The following is a 20563-nucleotide window of genomic DNA, read 5'->3' as shown; positions in this document are numbered from 1 at the left end:
TATCACCTGCTCTTCTAGAAACAGTGTCAACAATAGCAAAATAAAGCAAGGCAATGTACAGATCATAGGTTGAGTGCCTCTTTTTTGGGGGAGAACACATTTATGTCCCGTTACTTTGGAACAGCTCGTAATGCAGAACTGCATTACTGTATTTCATTTATTCACTTGTAGCGCAGACACAATGGTGAACCACCTACAGTTGAAACCGTGATAGAGCCTGAATCTGAATAATTTATCAATCATCAATCTTAAGTTTCTTAAGTGTAGCAGTTGCTGGCAAAAGCTGGGGTGCCACTCAGAATGAAAGTAAGACTTTTTTTTCTTCCCGACCCATCCAACAAACGAACTGGCTCTTAGTCCAATCCCTTGAAAGCAGGAAGTCCACAGTCCACATAAGACATCAAGGAAAACACAAGAAAATGAAATTCTGTCCTGTTTCTAACTGCAATCAATTATCACACACATTGCTCCTTTTCCACTCAGCAGTCACAAAGCCAAATGTTCAGCCTCTCCAGCTATGCTCCAATAGTCCTACAACAGTTATAATAGCTCCCAATGAAAAACATCTGACAAGTTAAATTTGGACAAATTTGGACAAATTTGGTCCTTTGACTTTTCTGTGAAGTGGTTTGCTATCACCATGAGACTTTGTCTAAACTTTCTGGGGTGGTTGTAGTTCAGGTGGTAGAGCAGGTCATATATTAATTGGGAGGTTGGTGGTTCAATCCCTGGCTGCTTCAGTCTGCATGCTGAACTTTAAGTTGCTGTCCAATGTATCCAGTGCGAGTGTTAGATAGAAAACATATAGAACAAAAGTGCTGGTGAAAATGAATAAGGCATGCAGGCAGGATATAGGCGAATGGCAGTCTATGGCCCTGTCTATAGCTTGACATGTTCAGTCTGTGGACCTGAAGGCGAAAGACACTTGGACAGATTTGGCTGGCAACAATTGAAAGGTAGATCATAACATACTTTTTGCTTTGAGTACCTCTAAAATGTAGTTAATACAGCTCTACAGCTAGTGTTATGAGTATTTCTGACCACTGTAATCTCCCATTTGAAAGCTCCCTGAAAACCTAAGTAATAAACACGAAAGTAAAAAACACTGAGTCTCTTTATGTGTCTTGTTTTGTGTTTTGAGCATTTTGGCTGAGTCTAGCTAGTCTCGTAGCTCTTCAACACACTGCTGTTTAGTAGCATACTCTCACTGTGGTGCTTAGCTTGGAGCCAGTTAGCTAAATTAGCTTAAACTAGCTGGAGGCTAATTGATAAGAAAACAGTCGTGTCACAATACATGATTAATTTTAATTACTAAGGTTATTTAATGCTGCCTCATTCATCCAAAATAAAGTAATGGGAATAAAATTCTGATTGCTGTATGTATTACAGATCGCTACTTAACTCTTTAGCTTTAACTCACTATTAATAGTGCACACAAGGCAATTTTCAGCTTTCTTTTTCAGCTAAATGCCTTCTTTGTGACTCATGGAAGCAATCTCTTTTCATATATGTACACAGAGTTCCAGGCTTTTCTATTAACATTCAGATAATATCATCACCTAATTGTTTAACCAGGACCAAATCGAAGTGTTCCAAGTAAAAGAAAACCTTATTTGCTCAAAATGAATAGAACTTCTACCAATGTTAGAGTTCCCACTTCACCCCTACTGCATTGTGTTTGCGTTGATAAATGTATATTTTACTTTAAGATAAATGATCAAGCTTCTTCATCAAATATTAAGAAAATGGTAATATAAGTACAGCCATTGAAGCCTTCAAATTCCCCACCCAGCAGGCCCAAAGACTGATGCAATGTAGATGAGACCCATCACTAATGAGACTAAAGACACAATGGCGAGATTGGGAAAGAATGAAGTAGTGAATGGACACAAATACATATGCACGCACTTAGTCACCAGCCGCCTGGAAGACAGAATACAAAATGCCACAGAAATAGACTATAATCCTGGCCAGCAGTGATCAACACTGATAAATATTAATAAACACTATTATGCTCTGAGAAAAACAGAGACAGAGCGAGCAAGAGAGGGAGAAAAGATAGAGGCAGAGTCAGGCAGAGAGAGGGAGCAGTAACAATAGAGGAGTCTTCTTGCTCTCTGCAGGCAATTTTCCCACTGACGTCCACCTTGTTTTGTGCAAACAGTGCGGACTCACATTTATGAACACTTGCACGCTCTTATTATCAGGCCATTTTCCTCTGTTTGTTTTCACCGTTGTTTTGTCCTGCTTCTTTGGAGGCCAGGATAAGAGGTGGGCACACACACACACACAAACGAGAAGTATACAAAGTGGGGAAGAGGCAGAAAAAAATGGAGATAAAGTGAGCCTTAAACACACACACATATATACACACACAGAGGATAGTATCTCTCCCATTCTCTGTCTGAATCAGTCTCATTAGTCATGCTAAGGCTGTAGTGTTGCTGGGTCGGGCTGCTTGCAGAGCTGTGGAGCTGGACTCCAGCCCACAGCCAGAGAAGGTCACCCACCACTCAGTTTAACTCCCGCAGGACCAACGCTGGCCTCTTCCTGATAATAAGCGGACATGCGGATGCACGGGGAGAGACCTGCAATCCCAGACACACCTATCTTGGTGTAGAGCTATGGGAGAAGATGACTGGAAGATTACTTGGACTAACTTAAAAAAACCCCCACACAAATCAGATCTTTTTAGTTTTATAATGTTGCACGATTTACAGTTTAAAATAATTCTTGTACATTTCTTATACCAGGCCGTGCTCGACCTGCTCTCCGAAAACAGTCAACTGAATTCCCTTCCTTTTACATTTAAGCAATGTTTCTTCTGATTGGAGTTGACCTTATCATAAATATCCATTCTCACTAACATACAGATCCAATGGTGGCCCAATGGATCAATGGAAGCCTGACCTTTCAGCGTATAGGGATTACTTGCACATAAGCTGATCTCATTATTTGAAATTCTTATTAAAAGTCAAACTATAACAGAAAATCACAATAGGTCCCCTTTGAAAAAACTGGGTGAATCCAGCATTAGCCACAGAATATAAATTGATTTTCGTTAAAAAATATTAATTTCATAGAAACAGAAAAAGTTATAAATGGCCCTTTAAAACACATGTTTGGATGACACCCTTTTAAAGGACATGCCAAAATCATCACTGCTGCTGCCAGCAGCCTTTGGAAGCCACGTAATTATTTAAATAGTGGATGGTGTGTAGTCAAGGGGGTTTTAACTGATTGTAACATAAATATACCGATGCTATCTGAAAGGTTCGACTTTTAGTGAGTCAGTCTGGTGGAAAAATCGACACCATGAGGACAAAGGAGCACAAACTCAGCTAAAAAAAGTGATTGAAAAGCTTAAGTCAGCGCAGTGATAGAAGGACACTTCCAAGTAAGTGAACATGCCATAGAGTCCAGTTAAAGGAATCATCATAAAAACCGAAAGAGTTTGGCACTGCTGTAAATCTGTCTTTGGAACTGGCCGGGTGATCGTCCAAGAAGAAGAGTAAAAATGGATCTGCCAACAAAGAGACCAGCATTAACTACATTCTGATAAATGTGGGTGTGTTAAGCCCTTTTGTACTTCTATACTGACCACATTTGGATGTCATCACATCTACAAGGCAAAGAGGAAAGGTATACGCACTGTGGATTCAAATGAATGGGAGTAAACATTTTGAGTCCAGCTCATTCAGAGAGGTTAACATTGATTGTACAGTTTTTCACCTTTGCTGACAGCCTGTGAGCGTCACCTGACACCTGCTTTATTTCCTCACATCACACTGAAGGATGATCGGACCGCATTAGAGAATAAGGAAACTTCTAAGAAGTCTCTTTTTGTATCATTCCTAAGCAATTTTAAGAATTGGGATAACATTCACCATTACTGTTCTGGGCAGAGTTAAGAAACCTTTGTCCATCTGTCTCTCCATTGTTGTGTTTATCTCTCCCTTTCCCTATCACTGTTTTCCTAACCATGTTCCCTGATACTATATGTTCATTCTACCGTTACTGACCACCGGGCAAGCAGGCAAGCAAACTGAGCAAACAAACCTCTCTGAAATGTGGCAGGACGTTTGAGTACAAACACAGGACAGAAATTCCCTCCAGTTGGTCCTGTTGCTCTCTTAGCTTAAAGATTTCATGATCTACCTGTGCACACTATACTCTGTGCTTTAACAGAAGTCCCAAATCTCTCAACTCACTGGATAAATTACATCCTACAGACTCTGAAAAACAAACATCATACCGATGATTTGCTATCCAAACTTTTATATTACACCACCTAAGCTGCCAGAGGAGATTTGGACTTTTAGACTCTGAGGTTGGGCACATATAAAACTGTGACCTGTTTTTTTTTTTTTTTTTTTTTTACAATAACCCAAAAAGTGCTTAATAGAAAGATTTAGCGTCAGACAAAGTGATTAACTTTGATAGAGTTCAGGTAGAGATTACAGTTTGAATGACCTCACCTTGTCTCTTCAAATGAGCCTGTGCTGATAGTTTCCACATGACACTTACGCAAAAGCAACGAGCTGTCACCGCTCCCATCAGGAAACTATGAACATGCCTGTACAAGATGATGAATTTCTCACAGCGCCATCCCAGAGCGAGCTCCACCAACACAACCTTGATCGATAGCGGGGAGAACGACAGATGGCCATAAAGGACGATCGTGTAACTGTATGCTCATTAGCATAATCGCCTGCATACCTATACAGTAAACTCACAATGGCCTTGTGAGTTTACTCTATAGGTGCGCAGCTTGCACAGCACCAGCGGGCTTGTGGCAGAGATGTTGTTTCTGTCTTGCACCAAGCTGTGACTCTTTAAAGAAGAAAAGTCTCTGAGCAATTATGACATGCTCAACATAACAGGTATTTTTAAAAATCTGAATTGTGTTCAAGTAAAGGGAAATTCTTTCATATCACAAGCGTGTACATTTTACCCGACTTGAGTGCGAGGGTCTAGACCAAAAAACATAATAATGAAGAAACGTGGCTGCACAAACCCAAGTTTCTGCAGGTCTAGTTTAGAAACTCTCTGTAGGTCAACTCACAAGTTGAGGAGCCAACTCCTGCTACACAATCAAGAGCTGAGCACCCCGGTCCATCTTAAGCCCCTGAAGGTTGTTATCCATTTCAGATATTAAGATTTCATAATGTTTTCATTATAGTCAGATATTAATTGGCTAAAATTGGCTGTTTGAAGCATTTATCCCTTGTAGCACCATATAAAAACAATCTACCCTTCTTTACTTCATGACAATAACATCTAATATATCACTACAAAAGCTGACTTACACATCGTATATTATAATGTCACCAAGTAGTTAAGCAACCACCAAGAAATGGGCTGAAATGAACCATTCTTAGCATTTGTGGACCTCATTTTCGTTTAATGGTCAACAGCTCAAACAGACACGTACTAGTATATATAAAGCACAATATGGTAGTGCAATGCTAAATTTGCTAATAATATTATTAGAATCAACAAATTAATTTAACATTGCGCAGCATATTTAAGTAACCTTTCTTCTCTGGGTGCAAAGTGGCACATTAATCAGCTGCTACTGTCAACAACTGAATGCTCAATACAGCAGGCTTACATGCTCACTGTAACAATGCTGCAAAAGTAATGATTCGCATATATAATATTGACCACATTAGCAATTACAGTTTAACATGTTTAGCAAGCTAACACTTACTAATTAGCCATTCTCAAAAAGCACAGCAAATACTTATGGGACTGCCAACGGTTTTGCAGTGCTAATGATTGCCACCTATAATGTGCATGTCAACAGTGGCAGACTAACATGTTTAGCTAATACCTGCTAATTAACCTTTCCCAAAAATTGCGGATAGGGCTGATGGGAATGGAGTCTGCATTAATCTGAATATGGGACTGAATAAGAAGTCAACAAGGGGTCTATGAAGGTTTTCTTCCAATGCTAAATGAATATATTTATATTTTGTTTTTTATCTGCTTACAGTAAGATCAGAGGATCACTGAAGACTATATCCTTGAATGACCATAAATGTTTGCACATTTTTTGGCAATGCATCCAGCAGTTTTTGCCGTAATTGGACTGACTGACATGTCTAGAGCTGCTATGCTAGTGTACCTAAAAAGATCTGCTAGTTAGCCTTCTATGTCCTCTGCCTTCCTATATCACTAACATTTTTAAATTAATTCCTGTCCTCTACGACCAGGCTTCGGTCTCACTTTTCTTCACACCTTCCCTTCTGTCTTTGCTACCTCCTTTTTTGTCTTCCTTCCTAGCAGTCCATGCCCCCACCTTCCATAAAGCCCACCACTCTGACTTTCTGTCATTCTTCATCACTCTCCTCCCCTTTATCACTGCATTTTGTGTTCTATCCGCATTGTATTTTCAGATCACATCCAGACTCTGGCTTTACACACTAAGTCACTCTATACCTCATCACTCAGAGGAAAGTCAAGGAGAGGGCAGAGAGAGATGGTGAAAGAGCAAAGGCTTGAGAAAAAGGGGAACGAGACAGAAAAAGCTAAAGGCAACCAAAAGAAACAAGATTGCAAAAAAAAGGAAAGGGGGGGTTTACAGGTCAAAAATTAAAGACAATGAAAAAAGGTCAAGAAGAAGAGTTGCGGAGTAGAATAAGAAAGAAGAAGATAAAAGAAGAAGCAGAGAGAGAGTGGGGTTAGCAAAATGAAAGAAGCCCTTATGCTAATGATGGGACTAGAGTAAAGAGGTAGGAGCGAAAGAGAAGATGGAATAGCAGAGAGGGGAAGAGGAAACGGAGACAGGGAGGTGGAGAGTAGTTCAGAGATTTATGGCAGGGTGTTACGGAGCACCGACTGAATAACAGAAGGTGAGACCAGGTGAATTATTCATGAGGATACAGGGCTGTGAGTGTGTGTGACATGTGGGTGACAGGCGCAGGTGAAACACACACACGCATTTGTGTCTCTAAGACACCCTTAGGCCAGCTCATCTATGAGTATGAGCAAAGACGAGCCATCCACTACCTGTAGATGAAATTATTCCAAAAAAACAACAAAAAAACAACACAAAATCTCAGCAAGACAGCTGTTGTGTGCTCAGACTAAAGAAATATGGGGACATTTTAACAAAATTAAAAACTAATTTGAGATGCATGAAAGTTTTCATCCCTCTAGCTCATGCCCGTGCTGGTGCTTCTCGCAGTACTTGACAACCAGAAGTCAATTTATTCTAATTTAGGTCTTTTAGTTTCACATCTGGTACCTTCACATGGATCATTAGACACTTTATGGAAGTTTGGCTACTGTGCTGCAGGTAGACTGGATGTTCTGCTTTAGAACAAACAGCTTCTTTCTTAGAAAGATCATGTAAACACATTCTCCCACTATGTTAAAATGCTGTTCTTATAATAACATTTATTCCATGTGGCACAAAATGTGGAATTGCGCCTACACTTTGATTGCCCTAACCAAAATGGAAAACATCACTTTGCCATGTTTGAGGATATGCTGACATTCTTTGTTTACCCACTAAGTAGATATCTGGTTCTGACTAAGAGGAGGAGGGGAGTATGGATCTCCCTTTTTCTGGAAAAGCAGAAACCTGGCCCCTTTGACATGATACTGACACTTAAAATACTACAATAACAAGAATCCAAAAGCACTTATAATAACTATAGATGCATAATGAGTTGTTAAGTTAAAGACTCTATTTACTCACATGGCTTACAGTGGTTTACCTCACTGCCTGCCTCTCTCACCCCCACTAGATGTGTGTTTTTGGGTTGTTGGTTCTTCTACCAACTTTTCCAAGTAGATGTCTCACTATGATCATGTGTTGATGATGAAAAAACTCTAATTAATCTATTAAAATTGCTTCAATGACTGGACAGAGCCTTCTCAGTATTGGCACAACCTGTGATCACTTCAGTGCTTTGGGAAAGGTGCGAGGTAATGAAAGGCTATCAGCCAAATAAAAGCTGTAAACAAGCTTCACAAAAACAATAAAAAAGACATAATTTTTCCTTTTCCGGGGTTAAGAAATGCAAAATTCAAGGTTGCACAATCATAGGAGGAAACAATCCACATAGGTACGGATGATCACAAGGAAAGAAAACACTTCTGGGAGTTACTGTCTGAAACACTCACCGAGTTGATGCAGGCCAGCTCCTTGTTGAGCAGCCAGGGCAGGGAGAGTTTCCCCTCTCCTCTGTAGCACGACTGAATCCTCTCTTTAATCTTCTCCTTTATCTGCCTCATTGTGAACAGGCACAAAGCTGACTCCTTGGGCGGCTTGGCTCTGTTCTTCTGACCCTGCGCAAACACAGTAAATAGAACCTCCTCGTGCTCCTGAATACCAAGCGAACGTGCCAACCGGCTCCCTGGCCGAGCTAAATAAGCATCCTGAACCAGGCGGTACTCCACTCCGTCCTTGGTGCAGCCGATGGGGAACTCAACGTAGGAGTAGAACTTGGGATCGTCAACACAAAGGCGGACGATCTTAGACGTGAAGAACTGCTCGCTGGCGGCATCTGGGGAAGTGAGCTGGGTGTCGAGCTGTAAGGTGAGGTAGTACACAAACTGCTCGCTGTTGAAGCCGTAGATGTAGTAAATGTCGAATGCGGGGAACTTTGAGAGTGTGTCTGAGGGAATCTTGAGCTGGGAAGAGACAAACTCATCCTGGTACACGAAGCTGAACATGTCAGCATTTTCCTCGTTGGACATCAGCTTGCGGCTAGACAGCGTGGGGAAGTACTCGGACTTGCCGTCGATAGGAGTGCCGACAAAGAGCTTCCCTCCGCCTCCAAAAATATCCGGGGAAATCACGACGCCCGACATGGTGCCCGCCTCTGCCACACTGGATAGATAATGCTCTTTGCGATGGTGGGGTTCGCCCAGCTTGAACAAATCATCCAGACGCAGGAACTGGCATATTCCCTGGGAAGTACTTCCGCATGCAATCAAGCGGTTGTGGGAGGCATCGAGCAGAAGGAGTTTATTGACATTAGACGTCTGCACCAGCTCGTGGGGGCAGGACTGTACACCAGGTGGAGGGTAACAGCGAGGGTTGTCTGTGACAGGGCCGGTGACGTGGCTTCGTAGCTTGGTGAGGTTGCTGGAGAGCTTATAGATCCAATTGACGGCACCCAGGTAGACCTCACCGGTTTTGTTGTTGACCACCAAATGTGTGAGGCCTCCTTCAGGAGGGGAGAAGGAGAGAAAGGGTGACGTGGAAGGAGTAGTAGAGGTAGAAGCCAAGGAGAGAGGAAGTACAAGGAAGAGGATGGGGAGGATGAGAAGGGGAAGGTTAAGGTGGGAAGACATGGTGGTGAAGAGGGGAGGGGGGGTGGTGTGAATGTGTAATCCTTTACAGGGTCAGTCAACGCCTTAGAGGAGTGCGGGGTGCAAAAGATGCAAAAGAGGAGTTTCCGAGCGACTGGCTTCCCCCGTCTTTTATTCCTCCTGTCTCTGCTGTCGTTTCTATAACCTCATCCCCTGATCCTCAGCCTTGTCTGCCACCAGCCCTGCAAAAAAAGGAAAAACAACAAAAACTGTCAATATATAGTTGTACACTTCCAGAGAACTGCCAACAATGATTCATTTGAATACATCAAAATGACAAGCCACTAAATATTACTCTGACTCAGACTCTGAGGACCAGATGCTGAAAGCAGAAACCGAAAAAAGCAAAAGGCAAAAATACAAATGAGGGCACTATCGGCTTTGTTTTATTGACTTCTCGACTCTTGGCTCGCACCACTCGGTGGAGTGCATCTTTTAAAAGAAGACAGGGGCCAAGCATTGCTCTTCTGCTTATTGATTGTCTGGAGGTATTAAAGGATTCAGCAGACAGGGTGCACTTTCACACACATAAATACATAAACACCTCAAAACCTGTAGATGTGCTCATAAGCAGACATATAGAAAAGGAGGCTTGCGATACATACACAAAAAAACTAACCTAAACTAAAACACACACATACCCAGGGCCAGCCACTGATGTGTGATAGCAGGTAAACACCCATAAATTACAAGCAGGGCTGGATGAGAGTCCTAAAGTATATTTACTACAGGGAAACAGAGCGGAGAAATACAGGCAGCCTGCCTTCTGAAAAAGAAAGGGGGAGGGAGGAACTGGTCAAAGCAGATAAAGCAGAAGAGACGGTGAGAGGGAGAGAAGTGAAAGCTATTTGGCTTCATACCAGTGGAAGTGGAGATGACTGGAAAGATTGCTATAAATGAAAACTAGGGAAAAGAGTAAGGAAAGAGAAAAGGTGATGGACCATTCATCTATATTCCATTACTTTCACTTTATATTCACTTATTTGGTTTAGGGTCAAGGGAAGCTTGAGATTATCCCAAAATGCACTTTGCACTGGAGCCTACCAAGGTGACACTGGACAGGGCCAGAGACACAGCGCATCCTGGATAGGACGCTCCTGGAAGCTGCACCGCATCAACCAAATCAATTTCATGAAGGTGAAATTGATTTGGTTGATTTGAAGGTGAAGCATTTTTCTAACCAAAAAGAATTTGGCATATAAGCGCTAATTTATTTGGCTATAGGCAACCTCTTTTTGCTATGTGAATAAAAAGCCTTTTATTTGGGCAAAAAGTATCCATGTCTACAAGTTAACAAACCCCGCAGCCACCATTTTAGAGCTTTCCTCTTCCTCTCTGTGTAACTTCACTGGAAATGATTGGTGCAGTTCAAGAAGGGATACGCTTGTAGTGCTTGACAGCACTGCAGAGTCAGCTTACTGCCAGTTTTGTCACAGTGGTCAAACGGGATACTGTAAAAAAAAATCCATGTTGCCCCAGCAACACTGTGCTCATACAAAATATAAGTGACATATCAAAACCCTGCAAAAAGCACAGAAGCGATAGGCAAAGTGACAATTCATGGCCGCACAAAGTACAAGCAAACGCCAAGACTGCAAAGTGAAACCACAGCAGAAGTTTTTAAAAAAAATTGCAAAGTTCTTCAACTGGTCAACTGAGGTTTGTTCCAAAAGGAAAAGTTTAAATGTTCTACTAAAAAAACAACAACAAAACAAACCTCAACAATTTTTCAGCCTGCTAGAAAAATAAATTTGGCTCCCTATTCATTCACATTGTACAGGATTGAATTTTAATGGAATTGATCAGTTTAAAATGTATTAAGGTAGCTCAAAATGTTTTGAATGACTTTGTGGCGTTTTAGAGTGGGGTCATGTTAACAATCCATTAAAATTTGCCTTATATCCAAGAAAGTTCCTCAAGGTTAACTTAATAAGTTGAAATTTGACAAACAGCCAAAAAAAAGTGTCACGTGTATTTTCAACACAACACATCCTTTATTTTTATTACTACTTTTTTGCTAGCTATCTTATTAAAATCACAGTGAATCGCATGCTTGCTAGCTAATGCTAGCATTAGCAGGTAACGCAGCACAACCCCTCCAAGCAAGGTGAGAGAAAACCCAAGATGAGGCCAGTTTAGATCCCAAGCTTGGAGCATTATAACTGTAGTCCTCAAACCAATGAGGGGCTTCACATGGGCTACATTTGCAGATGTCACCTTCCAGGATATGCAATGTCTGTCAAACAGACTCTAACCAGCACAAAAACAAAACAGCGGTTCAAAGGCTAACCACATACAGTACTGTTCAATTTTCTTTTCATTAGTTCATGCAGAGCACAAAGCGAAGGCTTGTTTCATAATGGAGTTTGGACATCAAACTATTCTCGTCTCCTGTTTCTGCCGCTGTTCCTTATTTCTCCCTTTCATTACATTCCTCTCCCTCTCTCTCTTCTCTCAGACACTTCTTGTCAATAGTGTCTTTCATCTCCTGTCCAGCCATGATTACAGTGGCCCAGATGACGATGCTGTTGCCTGTCCCATCAGAACAATAAACCCACTGTTAGCATCTTGGACACATAAAAAAATGTGAACATATAACACACATACAGTACGCGGTCAAAAGCATTTCTAAACCCTATCACAGACCTCATTGACTTCATCGTGCCGCATACCCTCACACATGTAAACTTAAGTGACATAAAACGGACCTTCCCACATGTAGTCAGGCACCGCACGTGCACTTTAACATAATACACAAACACTTTAAGAGAAAGGAAAAGACTTGCTTGCAATACTAAATGACAACATAAGAACGCACAGTTATTTTTGAACATTTTTGTCTCACCTTCTCTGATGTACTTTACACATTCTATTAATAAGTGAAAACCACATAGCATGCGTGAACTCTGTGGCCATATTGCTTCAATAGCCAGCGGAGCTGAGTGCTGATGATTACAGGCGCTGTTTGACTAAACTGGGACAAAGAGATGAGAGGAAAGAGGAACACATAAACTGAAAAACACAAGGTAGTGATTTGAAAGTCTTTTCTTTTATGTTGGAATTAGATCAAAAGAAGAAAATAGCAGTTATTAAGAGGCAAATTTGCTAGAAATGTGAATGTGGATTCACAAATGATGAAAGAAAAATGGGACAGAGCAAACTGATGGGAAACCTATTTTTCTTCCTTTGTTGCCTCCCAATTCATGTCTCTGTCTCTCTTTTATATGGTTATTGTATTTTGTGCATGTTTATTTTTCACAGATTTACATTTTACAATTTTGATTTTTGCACTTATTTTATAGATTTAAGCTGCACATGTCTGTTTACATGTGTCATTTTATCTTATACTCCTTTGTGAAGTGTCCTCGGGTTTCTTGAAAAGCACTATAAAATTCTAAATTATAATAATAATTATTATTAGAAATATTATTATTATTGTTATCCTGTGGTAAAATCTTTCAAAAACTTGTCAAAAAACTTTTTTTTATGACTTTATCAGTCTCCAGTATCGTTGTGGAAGAATTTTGGCCCTCTCTTCTAAACAATGTTGCTTCATTTCAGTGAAGTTTTTAGGTATTCATTTATGCACAGCTCTCTTAACTGAAATGCTCGCCAGCACTTGAGTCAGGTTGAGGTCTGGACTTTGACTGAGCCATTGCAGCACCATGTTTCTTTTCTTTTTTAGCCATTCTGTTGTAGATTTGCTGATGTGCTTAGAACCATTGTCCCGTTGACTAGGGCAGGGAAATATGGCCAAAAATATTTATCATGATATATATTTGAAAATTTGCGATAACGATATAACTTACCCGAGACAAAATACTTTACAACTCCACAACTTTATTACTGCAAAAAAAAAAAACCCCTCATCAATTTATTTTCACTTAAACAAGCAGCTGTTTTTACAGGTGTGTATCTGACGGACGAAAACCAAACCAGTTCCACACCACTGAAGTTGCACCTTTTTCACAAACCAATTCTGGTTCATCTGTTTCATTCGCCCTTCTCATTCTCCGTTGCCGCCATGCTTTTTCCTCCACGTTCGTATGAGCGTATGAAAACAAAAACACTGCACCTGTGCGTTTTACCCATATTCTATCGCGATATTTCATTTTCTTATCATTGCTTAAAATTGTACCGGTTTTACTGTTAAGGTATAATATGGCCCAGCCCTACCATTGACCCAATTTGGCTGAATTTGGAGCACAGAAGAGTTCATGATTCTGTGGATGGAAAACAAGCCCAAATCATTACACCTCCACCACCATGCTTGACAGTAGGTAATAAAGCAGTTCGGCTGAAATGCTGCATTTGGTTTTCACCAAACAGGGTTCTGTGAATTAAGGCCAAACATCTCCACTTTAGTAGCATCCAGTCAAAGGACATTGTTCCAGAAGTGGTGGTTTGTTCACATGTAACTTTGCAAATCTAAGCTATGTTACTGTGTTCTTTTTAGAGATTAGAGATAAGACTCTTTCTCCTGGCAACGCTGTACAGTAAATTAGTTTTAAGATTTAATGTGCTAAAGTGAAGTCGGTAGAGTCTGAGATGCAGCTCTGGGGCTTTTTTGTATTTTCTCTGAGCATTGCACAGTCTGACCTTGGGGTAAACTTGCTGGGACATCCACACCTGGGGAAATTAAAAGCTTAAGACCAACAAACTTGTACAGAGTGTTTATCGTCACTACCTGTGCATCACTGCAGTATGCTGGCAAAAGGCGTCTGCAACGCCATACTAAAGCCCAAGCTTCTAAAGTGATGCAAAATACTATCTGGTGTTCTTGTTGTTCATCATTTAAAGCCACCTCTAATCACGAAAATATGGCACTTGATATATTACTTGATATATCGCATCATTAATTCTTTGAAGCTGATCAGCATCTCATCTGATAAAGGCCTTCAACGTGCGCGCGCGTTTGTGTCAGGGCTATCCCGAAGCCCACCTGCCACGTCAGATGAAGCTGTTGAGGCATGCAGGTCTGCCCCGAGCTGATTTATTGCTGTTGGCACATCGATTGCACACACAGCCACAGACCTAAGCCAAACACTTAAGCAAATTTATACACACCACTTCTTCAGCATGGAGCTCACATTCATGCCTGCCGGCCTCGCTTCGTGCGAGTCTCTGTTTGTATATGTGTGAGCGTATTCAGCATCTGGTCAATCTTAATTACTTGTCAAACAGACATCCACACGCGTCAGCTTATATGTGAACTGTACAATACGTACACAAGGCATACATAATGAAACTTTGAAAACCTCAGGCAAAGTATAAACATTTATACAGATACCTTTTCCAATTTAAACACTTTTTTCTGGACAAAGAGCCGTAGAGAAAGAAAACGTTGGAGTTGGACTGAGCTGCTTGGAAACTTGACCTACATTTATTACCTTGTTGATTAAAGGAAGTGAGCCCAGAGGTTTGGATTTTAACTTATAATCACGTCACCATAATCATGTTGCTACAGCTTAAATGGGGTTTACGTCTAACTCCAAAAAGTTTCATTCATATTTACACCTGACGTTATTTGGAATTTAGCTGACCTTTCCTAGAGTTCGGAGCCAGTTCAGAGCTAATCAAGACGTTTAACCCGGAGAACCTGAAGAAGACCTAATTAGGAGAGACTTTCTCTCAACCAAACTCACAAATTATGAGTAGGCAACCACTTCGATGTAGGAGGAGCTGTTTTTCTGGCTTGTAGCTTGAACAGTTTCTCATGCTAATATTCACATTAACACAACTGCTACTTTAAATTTGACGAGTGAGATAACAATTGCTGCTGTAATATTACATAAGTCTGGAGGTTTCTACTGTCAAATATGGAACTTCCTATCCAAAGGACTCTAGTTTTTCTCTGGTTTTTCTAGTTCCTTTCCTCCATAAATGATGTAACCACAGTAAAGTCACCTATTCTTTAGTGAAGTTCTTTTGTGAAACTTTGAGCTAAGGCCTGAGGAGAAACAGTGGAATACAGCATGCTGTTGTTAATCACGGGAGAAAACATACCCAGCTGTTTTGTTTCACTTTGACTTTAAAGGGGGTTTAATTTTCATCTCTGATTGGATAAGACTTGAAAAAACAATCGAGGCCACAAACTCAACAGAAAACTGTTTACCGTGGTTACAGACAAGAGAGCTAATGTGGGAATTTTCCATTGCAATCCTAAATAACCAGCCGTCCTAAGGTGTCGCCCCGTATGGGACAATAGAGATAGAACTTGTTTAAGGTATTTTTTTAATCTCGTATATAAATTTTTTATGAAAAAGTAAGTCATTTGATGTCAATTGTACACTTCATATATGGAGCCTGAAATTAATGATGAAAGATGCGTCATCCAAATGAGTTGCACTGCTAAGACTTCATGTAATTAATTATTAAACAATAAAATATAATGCGAGCTCCATGCAGCAAATAAAAAGATGCTAGTGATTTCAGTCTGAAGTCAAATCAGATTTTATGCCAAAACGATACATAAATGAGAACATCAGCTGATTTTCTTTTAGATAAGTCAAGGTAGACACAATCAGCCTATGTTTAGAGAATCTGATGGGATCTTTTCAATTTAAAAAAAAAACCCTCCACGCTTACTGCAACAGATGGTAGCAAAATTACAGTCACAGTACAGGTCAGATAAGGACAGCAGAGGAGGAGATGTGGGAAGAGGGATAGGAGACGGACACACTCGTGAACGTGAGGAGATTTCTATTTGGAATCCATTTTCCAAAAGTCGTAATATTGACAAGTACTAATACCGCAGACTGTAGTCGACTCACATCCTCCTCTCCTGGTTTTCAACAGATGGACAGATATAAAGAAAGACAAGTAGGAAGTGAGGGAGTTAGCCATGTATTTCACTGAACAGTATTTATTGGTAATGTTGTTTTCTCTCTATGTGCCAGTGCTATATCTGCCAGTAATGATAACTGTAAGTGCAGAAATGAAACCAAACATAGGATAAAAAGAATAAATCTCGTGTTTTGTTTCGTATGAAAAAACAAATGGATGATGCCAAAATCAGTACTACTGTATATGTCATAACATCTAAAATATTTAGACCCAGCATCATATTGGATGTCAGTATAATACAGACTCAAATTGCTGGATTTGTTTATCGTAGCATGCAGGGAGCTAACAACAACTTCTAAGAGCTAACCAGGTAGGGGGCAAAAATAATGACCTGACAAAGCACAATTTCCTGTTTCTAGCAAGATAAAAAATCAAGCTGCTAGTGTTTCAGCCGTCGGTTGCAAGTTGTTGCTTCTGTTTTCCCCTAAGTTGAGGCTGGTAGAGAGGATGACCAGCTGCACTTTCTCTCTGTGTTGATTCAGTAAGTCTTATGAAGTTAAGAGTAAAGTGTTCAAGTCAAACCTGATGCAATTACAGTTACACCCCCAGTGTATGATGATGCAGCGGTTAGCGCTGTCGCCTCACAGCAAGAACGTTCTGGATTCGAATCCACCTTTCTGTGTGAAGTTTGCATGTTCTCCCTGTGCTTTTGTGGGTTCTCTCCTTGTAAACTGGACTCAAACAGTCCAAACACATACATGTTAGAGGAAATGGTGACTCTAAATTAGTCATAGTCGTGAATGGGAACATGAATGGTTCTCTATGTGTTAGCCATGTGACAGACTGGTGACCCACCAAGGGTGTACTCCGGCTCTTGCTCTATTACAGGCCCACCGTGATCCTGAATTGGATAAGTGGAGAAATTGGGTGGATGGATGGATGGTACTGGGCACTGGCTAATATAAGATAATCTAACTGTTCCAGGACTGCAAAACCTAGATTCATACGTGAATTCCCCAAAAAGACGTGTTTGTGTGAGTATAAAGAGAATGTGGGTCAGACTCAGTGTGTGTGTATGTGCACATGTGGGCTGCTGCACCATGCAGTGGGGACACAGTGGTTCATTTACAGCCGCATTCCACAACAGACACACTGACCTCACAACAGCTGCATGCACGCACACAACACAAAAGAAAGCAAACCGATAGAGAGCTTAGCTTCACACTGCACACACACATTAACATCCTTTAGTTATATAGAAATCAGTTAAAAATAAAAAAAATACATGTGGTTTAACACAGTTTATTAAACACACACACGGAAAATTTGGTTCTAACAATCTAAACGAGATGATGAGAAGGATGAAGCAGGCAGCGCAGTAATTTGACTTCATTCATAAAAGCTGTTCACGCACACATGGAAACAGAAGCTTAGGTAAAAGTTGCATTCTAAGTATACATTTTTTAGGGAGCACACACAAACACACAGGCACACTCAAACAGACGCAGGAAGGCATAAATCTCCTGGGGAAAAACACACACTTGCATAAACACAGCCAGAGATACAGACAGACAAACTCCCGCTTGCACGCCCACAGATACAAAGACTCGCTCACACGCGCTTATTTTTCAAGCTGACAGGTGCAGATCAGCCATCACTCTTTCAGAAAGTGCAGTGGGAATCCACAGCGAGCAGAGCTGAGTGGATGAGCCTTAATCATTCTTAATCTGACTGAGTCTCGCCTACAATACACTCGCTCTGTCTCCCCCAAGCTCGCCAGAATGGAAAGGGTTTAAGGATTTTTTCCAGATAAAACGAAATCCTGACAACTGTTCCGCACTTTTGTTCAAAAGGAGCAAACGCGCAAATCACCTCAGCTACATTTCTATCAATTCTGCCCACAATAACTTGCACAAAGTCATACCTTAAACACCAAAGATTAAAAAAAATGTTGTATGTAAGTAGAGTAATATTAAAAATCCCTCTTTACATTTTTTTGTGATGTGAATTTTATTTCAACCTGTGTCATTTGTGAGTGGATTTCTACTCTCACTGGGCCAGACACACACCCATTACGGGAAGCACTCACTATTAATTTTATACATGTAGGTGGGGTGGGTGATGATGATGATGATGAGTGTAGCAATGCAGTGAGAGTTTTCCCAGTCGAGGGGAAAGCTGGGTCATGCCTCTCAAATTAAAACACCTATTATAAAGCTGTGAGTAGGGGGGAAAAATGTTACCTATGCTTTTTACAGTTGTTGTCTGAACATTAGTGTAACCCAGTAAAGGAGAGGACATGCTCTATTGTTTTGATTAAAGTACATAATGCATTAGTTTACAGCTGGCCATAAAATTACTGCAGACCCGGAGGGGGAAAAATGAACCGTAATGGTTGTTTGGTGGCACGCAGCACATCCATTAAAATGATTTAGAGTAAAATATGTTTTAAGATAAGATAAGATAAGATAAGATAAGATAACTTTTATTAGTCCCACACGTGGGAAATTTGTTTTGTCACAGGAGGAAGTGGACAGTGCAAAAGTTATATAGCAAAATTAGAATACAATAAGAATAGAATAGAAGTAAGAATACTATATACAGTATATAAATAGAATAAAATATACAATAGAATAAAAATAGAATGCAAATGCTTTATACAACTGAGTAAAAAATACAACTTTTTCAGAAAGAGAGTATTGCACTTAGTGTTATTGCACATGTGTGTGTTAGATCAGTTAAAGTCTTTGTTGTGGAGTCTGACAGCAGTGGGGAGGAAAGACCTGCGAAGTCTCTCCGTCCCACACCGTGGGTGCCGCAGCCTGCCACTGAAGGAGCTGCTCAGGGCTATCACTGTCTCCTGCATGGGGTGGGAGATGTTGTCCAACAGGGATGACAGCTTAGCCGCCATTCTCCTGTCACTCACCACCTCCACTGGGTCCAGAGGGCAACCTAGAACAGAGCTGGCCCTTCGGATCAGCCTGTTCAGTCTCTTCCTGTCCCCAGCAGAGATGCTGCCTCCCCAGCAGACCACACCGTAAAAGATGGCTGAGGCCACCACAGAGTCATAGAAGGTCTTCAGGAGTGGGCCCTCCACTCCAAACGACCTGAGTCTCCGCAGCAGGTACAGCCTGCTCTGCCCTTTCCTGTAGAGGGCGTCTGAGTTATGAGTCCAGTCCAGTTTGTTGTTCAGATGAACACCAAGGTACCTGTAGCTGTCCACAGCCTCGATGTCCATACCTTGGATGTTCAGTGGTTGCAGTGGAGGATTCTTGTGCCTGCGGAAGTCTACCACTAATTGCTAATATATATTGTAATATATCTATATCACGGCTAAAGCACTTTCTGGATGGATGCAAACTGCATTTCGTTGCCCTGTACCTGTGCATGTGCAATGACAATAAAGTTGAATTCTATTCTATTCTATTCTATTCTATTCTATTGGTTTTACTGGCATTGATCTGGAGGTAGTTCAGCTGGCACCAGTCCACAAAGTCCTGAGTCAGTCCTCTGTACTCCTTGTCGTCCCCATCAGTGATGAGGCCGACTATTGCAGAGTCATCAGAGAACTTCTGCAGGAAGCACTGGGTGGAGTTGTGGGAGAAATCTGCAGTGTAGATGGTGAAGAGGAACGGAGCCAGAACCGTTCCCTGTGGGGCCCCCGTACTGCAGACGACCCTGTCCGACACACAGCCCTGAGTCCTCACACACTGTGGTCGGTCGGTGAGGTAGTTTTATTAAAGAGTTAAACATTTTTGAGTTTCTGATTATCATGTCACACATCCCCCAAAAAACAATAAAAAATAATACAAAAACACAACAATCTACTCCACTACAACAACATGAAAAGTCAATGTTTTCTTTTTTTTTATGGATTCTTGCAGAAATGTCAACAGCAACTTTTTGCCCATGGAAGGTACGAGTGTGTCAACACCTCTTTGTTGTTAAAAACATTCAGATCCATCAACTGGTACCTGATGTTTGCGTGTGAGTGTTTGCCTGCACTAGTTTTCTAGTACTGTCCTTGAAACAAAAAGGTGGAGGGTGGAAGCGGAGCAGCAATTCAAACTACTTACACACAAGTACAAACAAACAAAAACAGCAGTTTTGGTTTTTTTTTTTGTTATTTTTGTGTTGATTTGTTTTTCATAGATCTCGCCACTGTTGTTGAGGTCATGTGCATGGGCTGGATCACAAAGATAATGAACGCCAGTTTGCAGCTTGCGTTGCATAGCTAATGAGGAGAAACTACACAGTCTTTTAAAAAATGATAAAATCTTCCTCTAGGCTTTTAAGCATTATTAATATTTTGCATAAATTACAAACCCTTTAAACTGTCTCTTCTAGTTATTACTCATACTTGGCCCCAGCGGTTCAGGTTCAGTCCAGTTCAGTTTGTCTTAAGTTAAGCAAGACAGCTGATACCCCGGTGTATCTGACATCCACC

At 41.0% G+C, this 20563-nt stretch overlaps 1 protein-coding gene across 2 annotated transcripts in view; it reads right to left on the bottom strand.

Annotated features, from left to right (window-relative positions):
* LOC116311206 (plexin-A1-like) overlaps window positions 1–20563 on the bottom strand; it is a 311927-nt gene that overhangs the window by 258476 nt on the left and 32888 nt on the right. For both annotated transcript variants that reach the window (XM_039604677.1, XM_031728256.2), the window contains exon 2: window positions 8137–9512. In XM_039604677.1, coding sequence (XP_039460611.1) covers window positions 8137–9312 — 1176 coding nt within the window. In that variant the 5' untranslated portion in view covers window positions 9313–9512. The remainder of the gene's footprint in view (window positions 1–8136; window positions 9513–20563) is intronic.

The sequence above is a fragment of the Oreochromis aureus genome, linkage group 20 (genome assembly GCF_013358895.1).
Source record: "Oreochromis aureus strain Israel breed Guangdong linkage group 20, ZZ_aureus, whole genome shotgun sequence".
NCBI lineage: Eukaryota > Metazoa > Chordata > Actinopteri > Cichliformes > Cichlidae > Oreochromis > Oreochromis aureus.
This window is presented reverse-complemented; position numbering and strand designations above follow the sequence as displayed.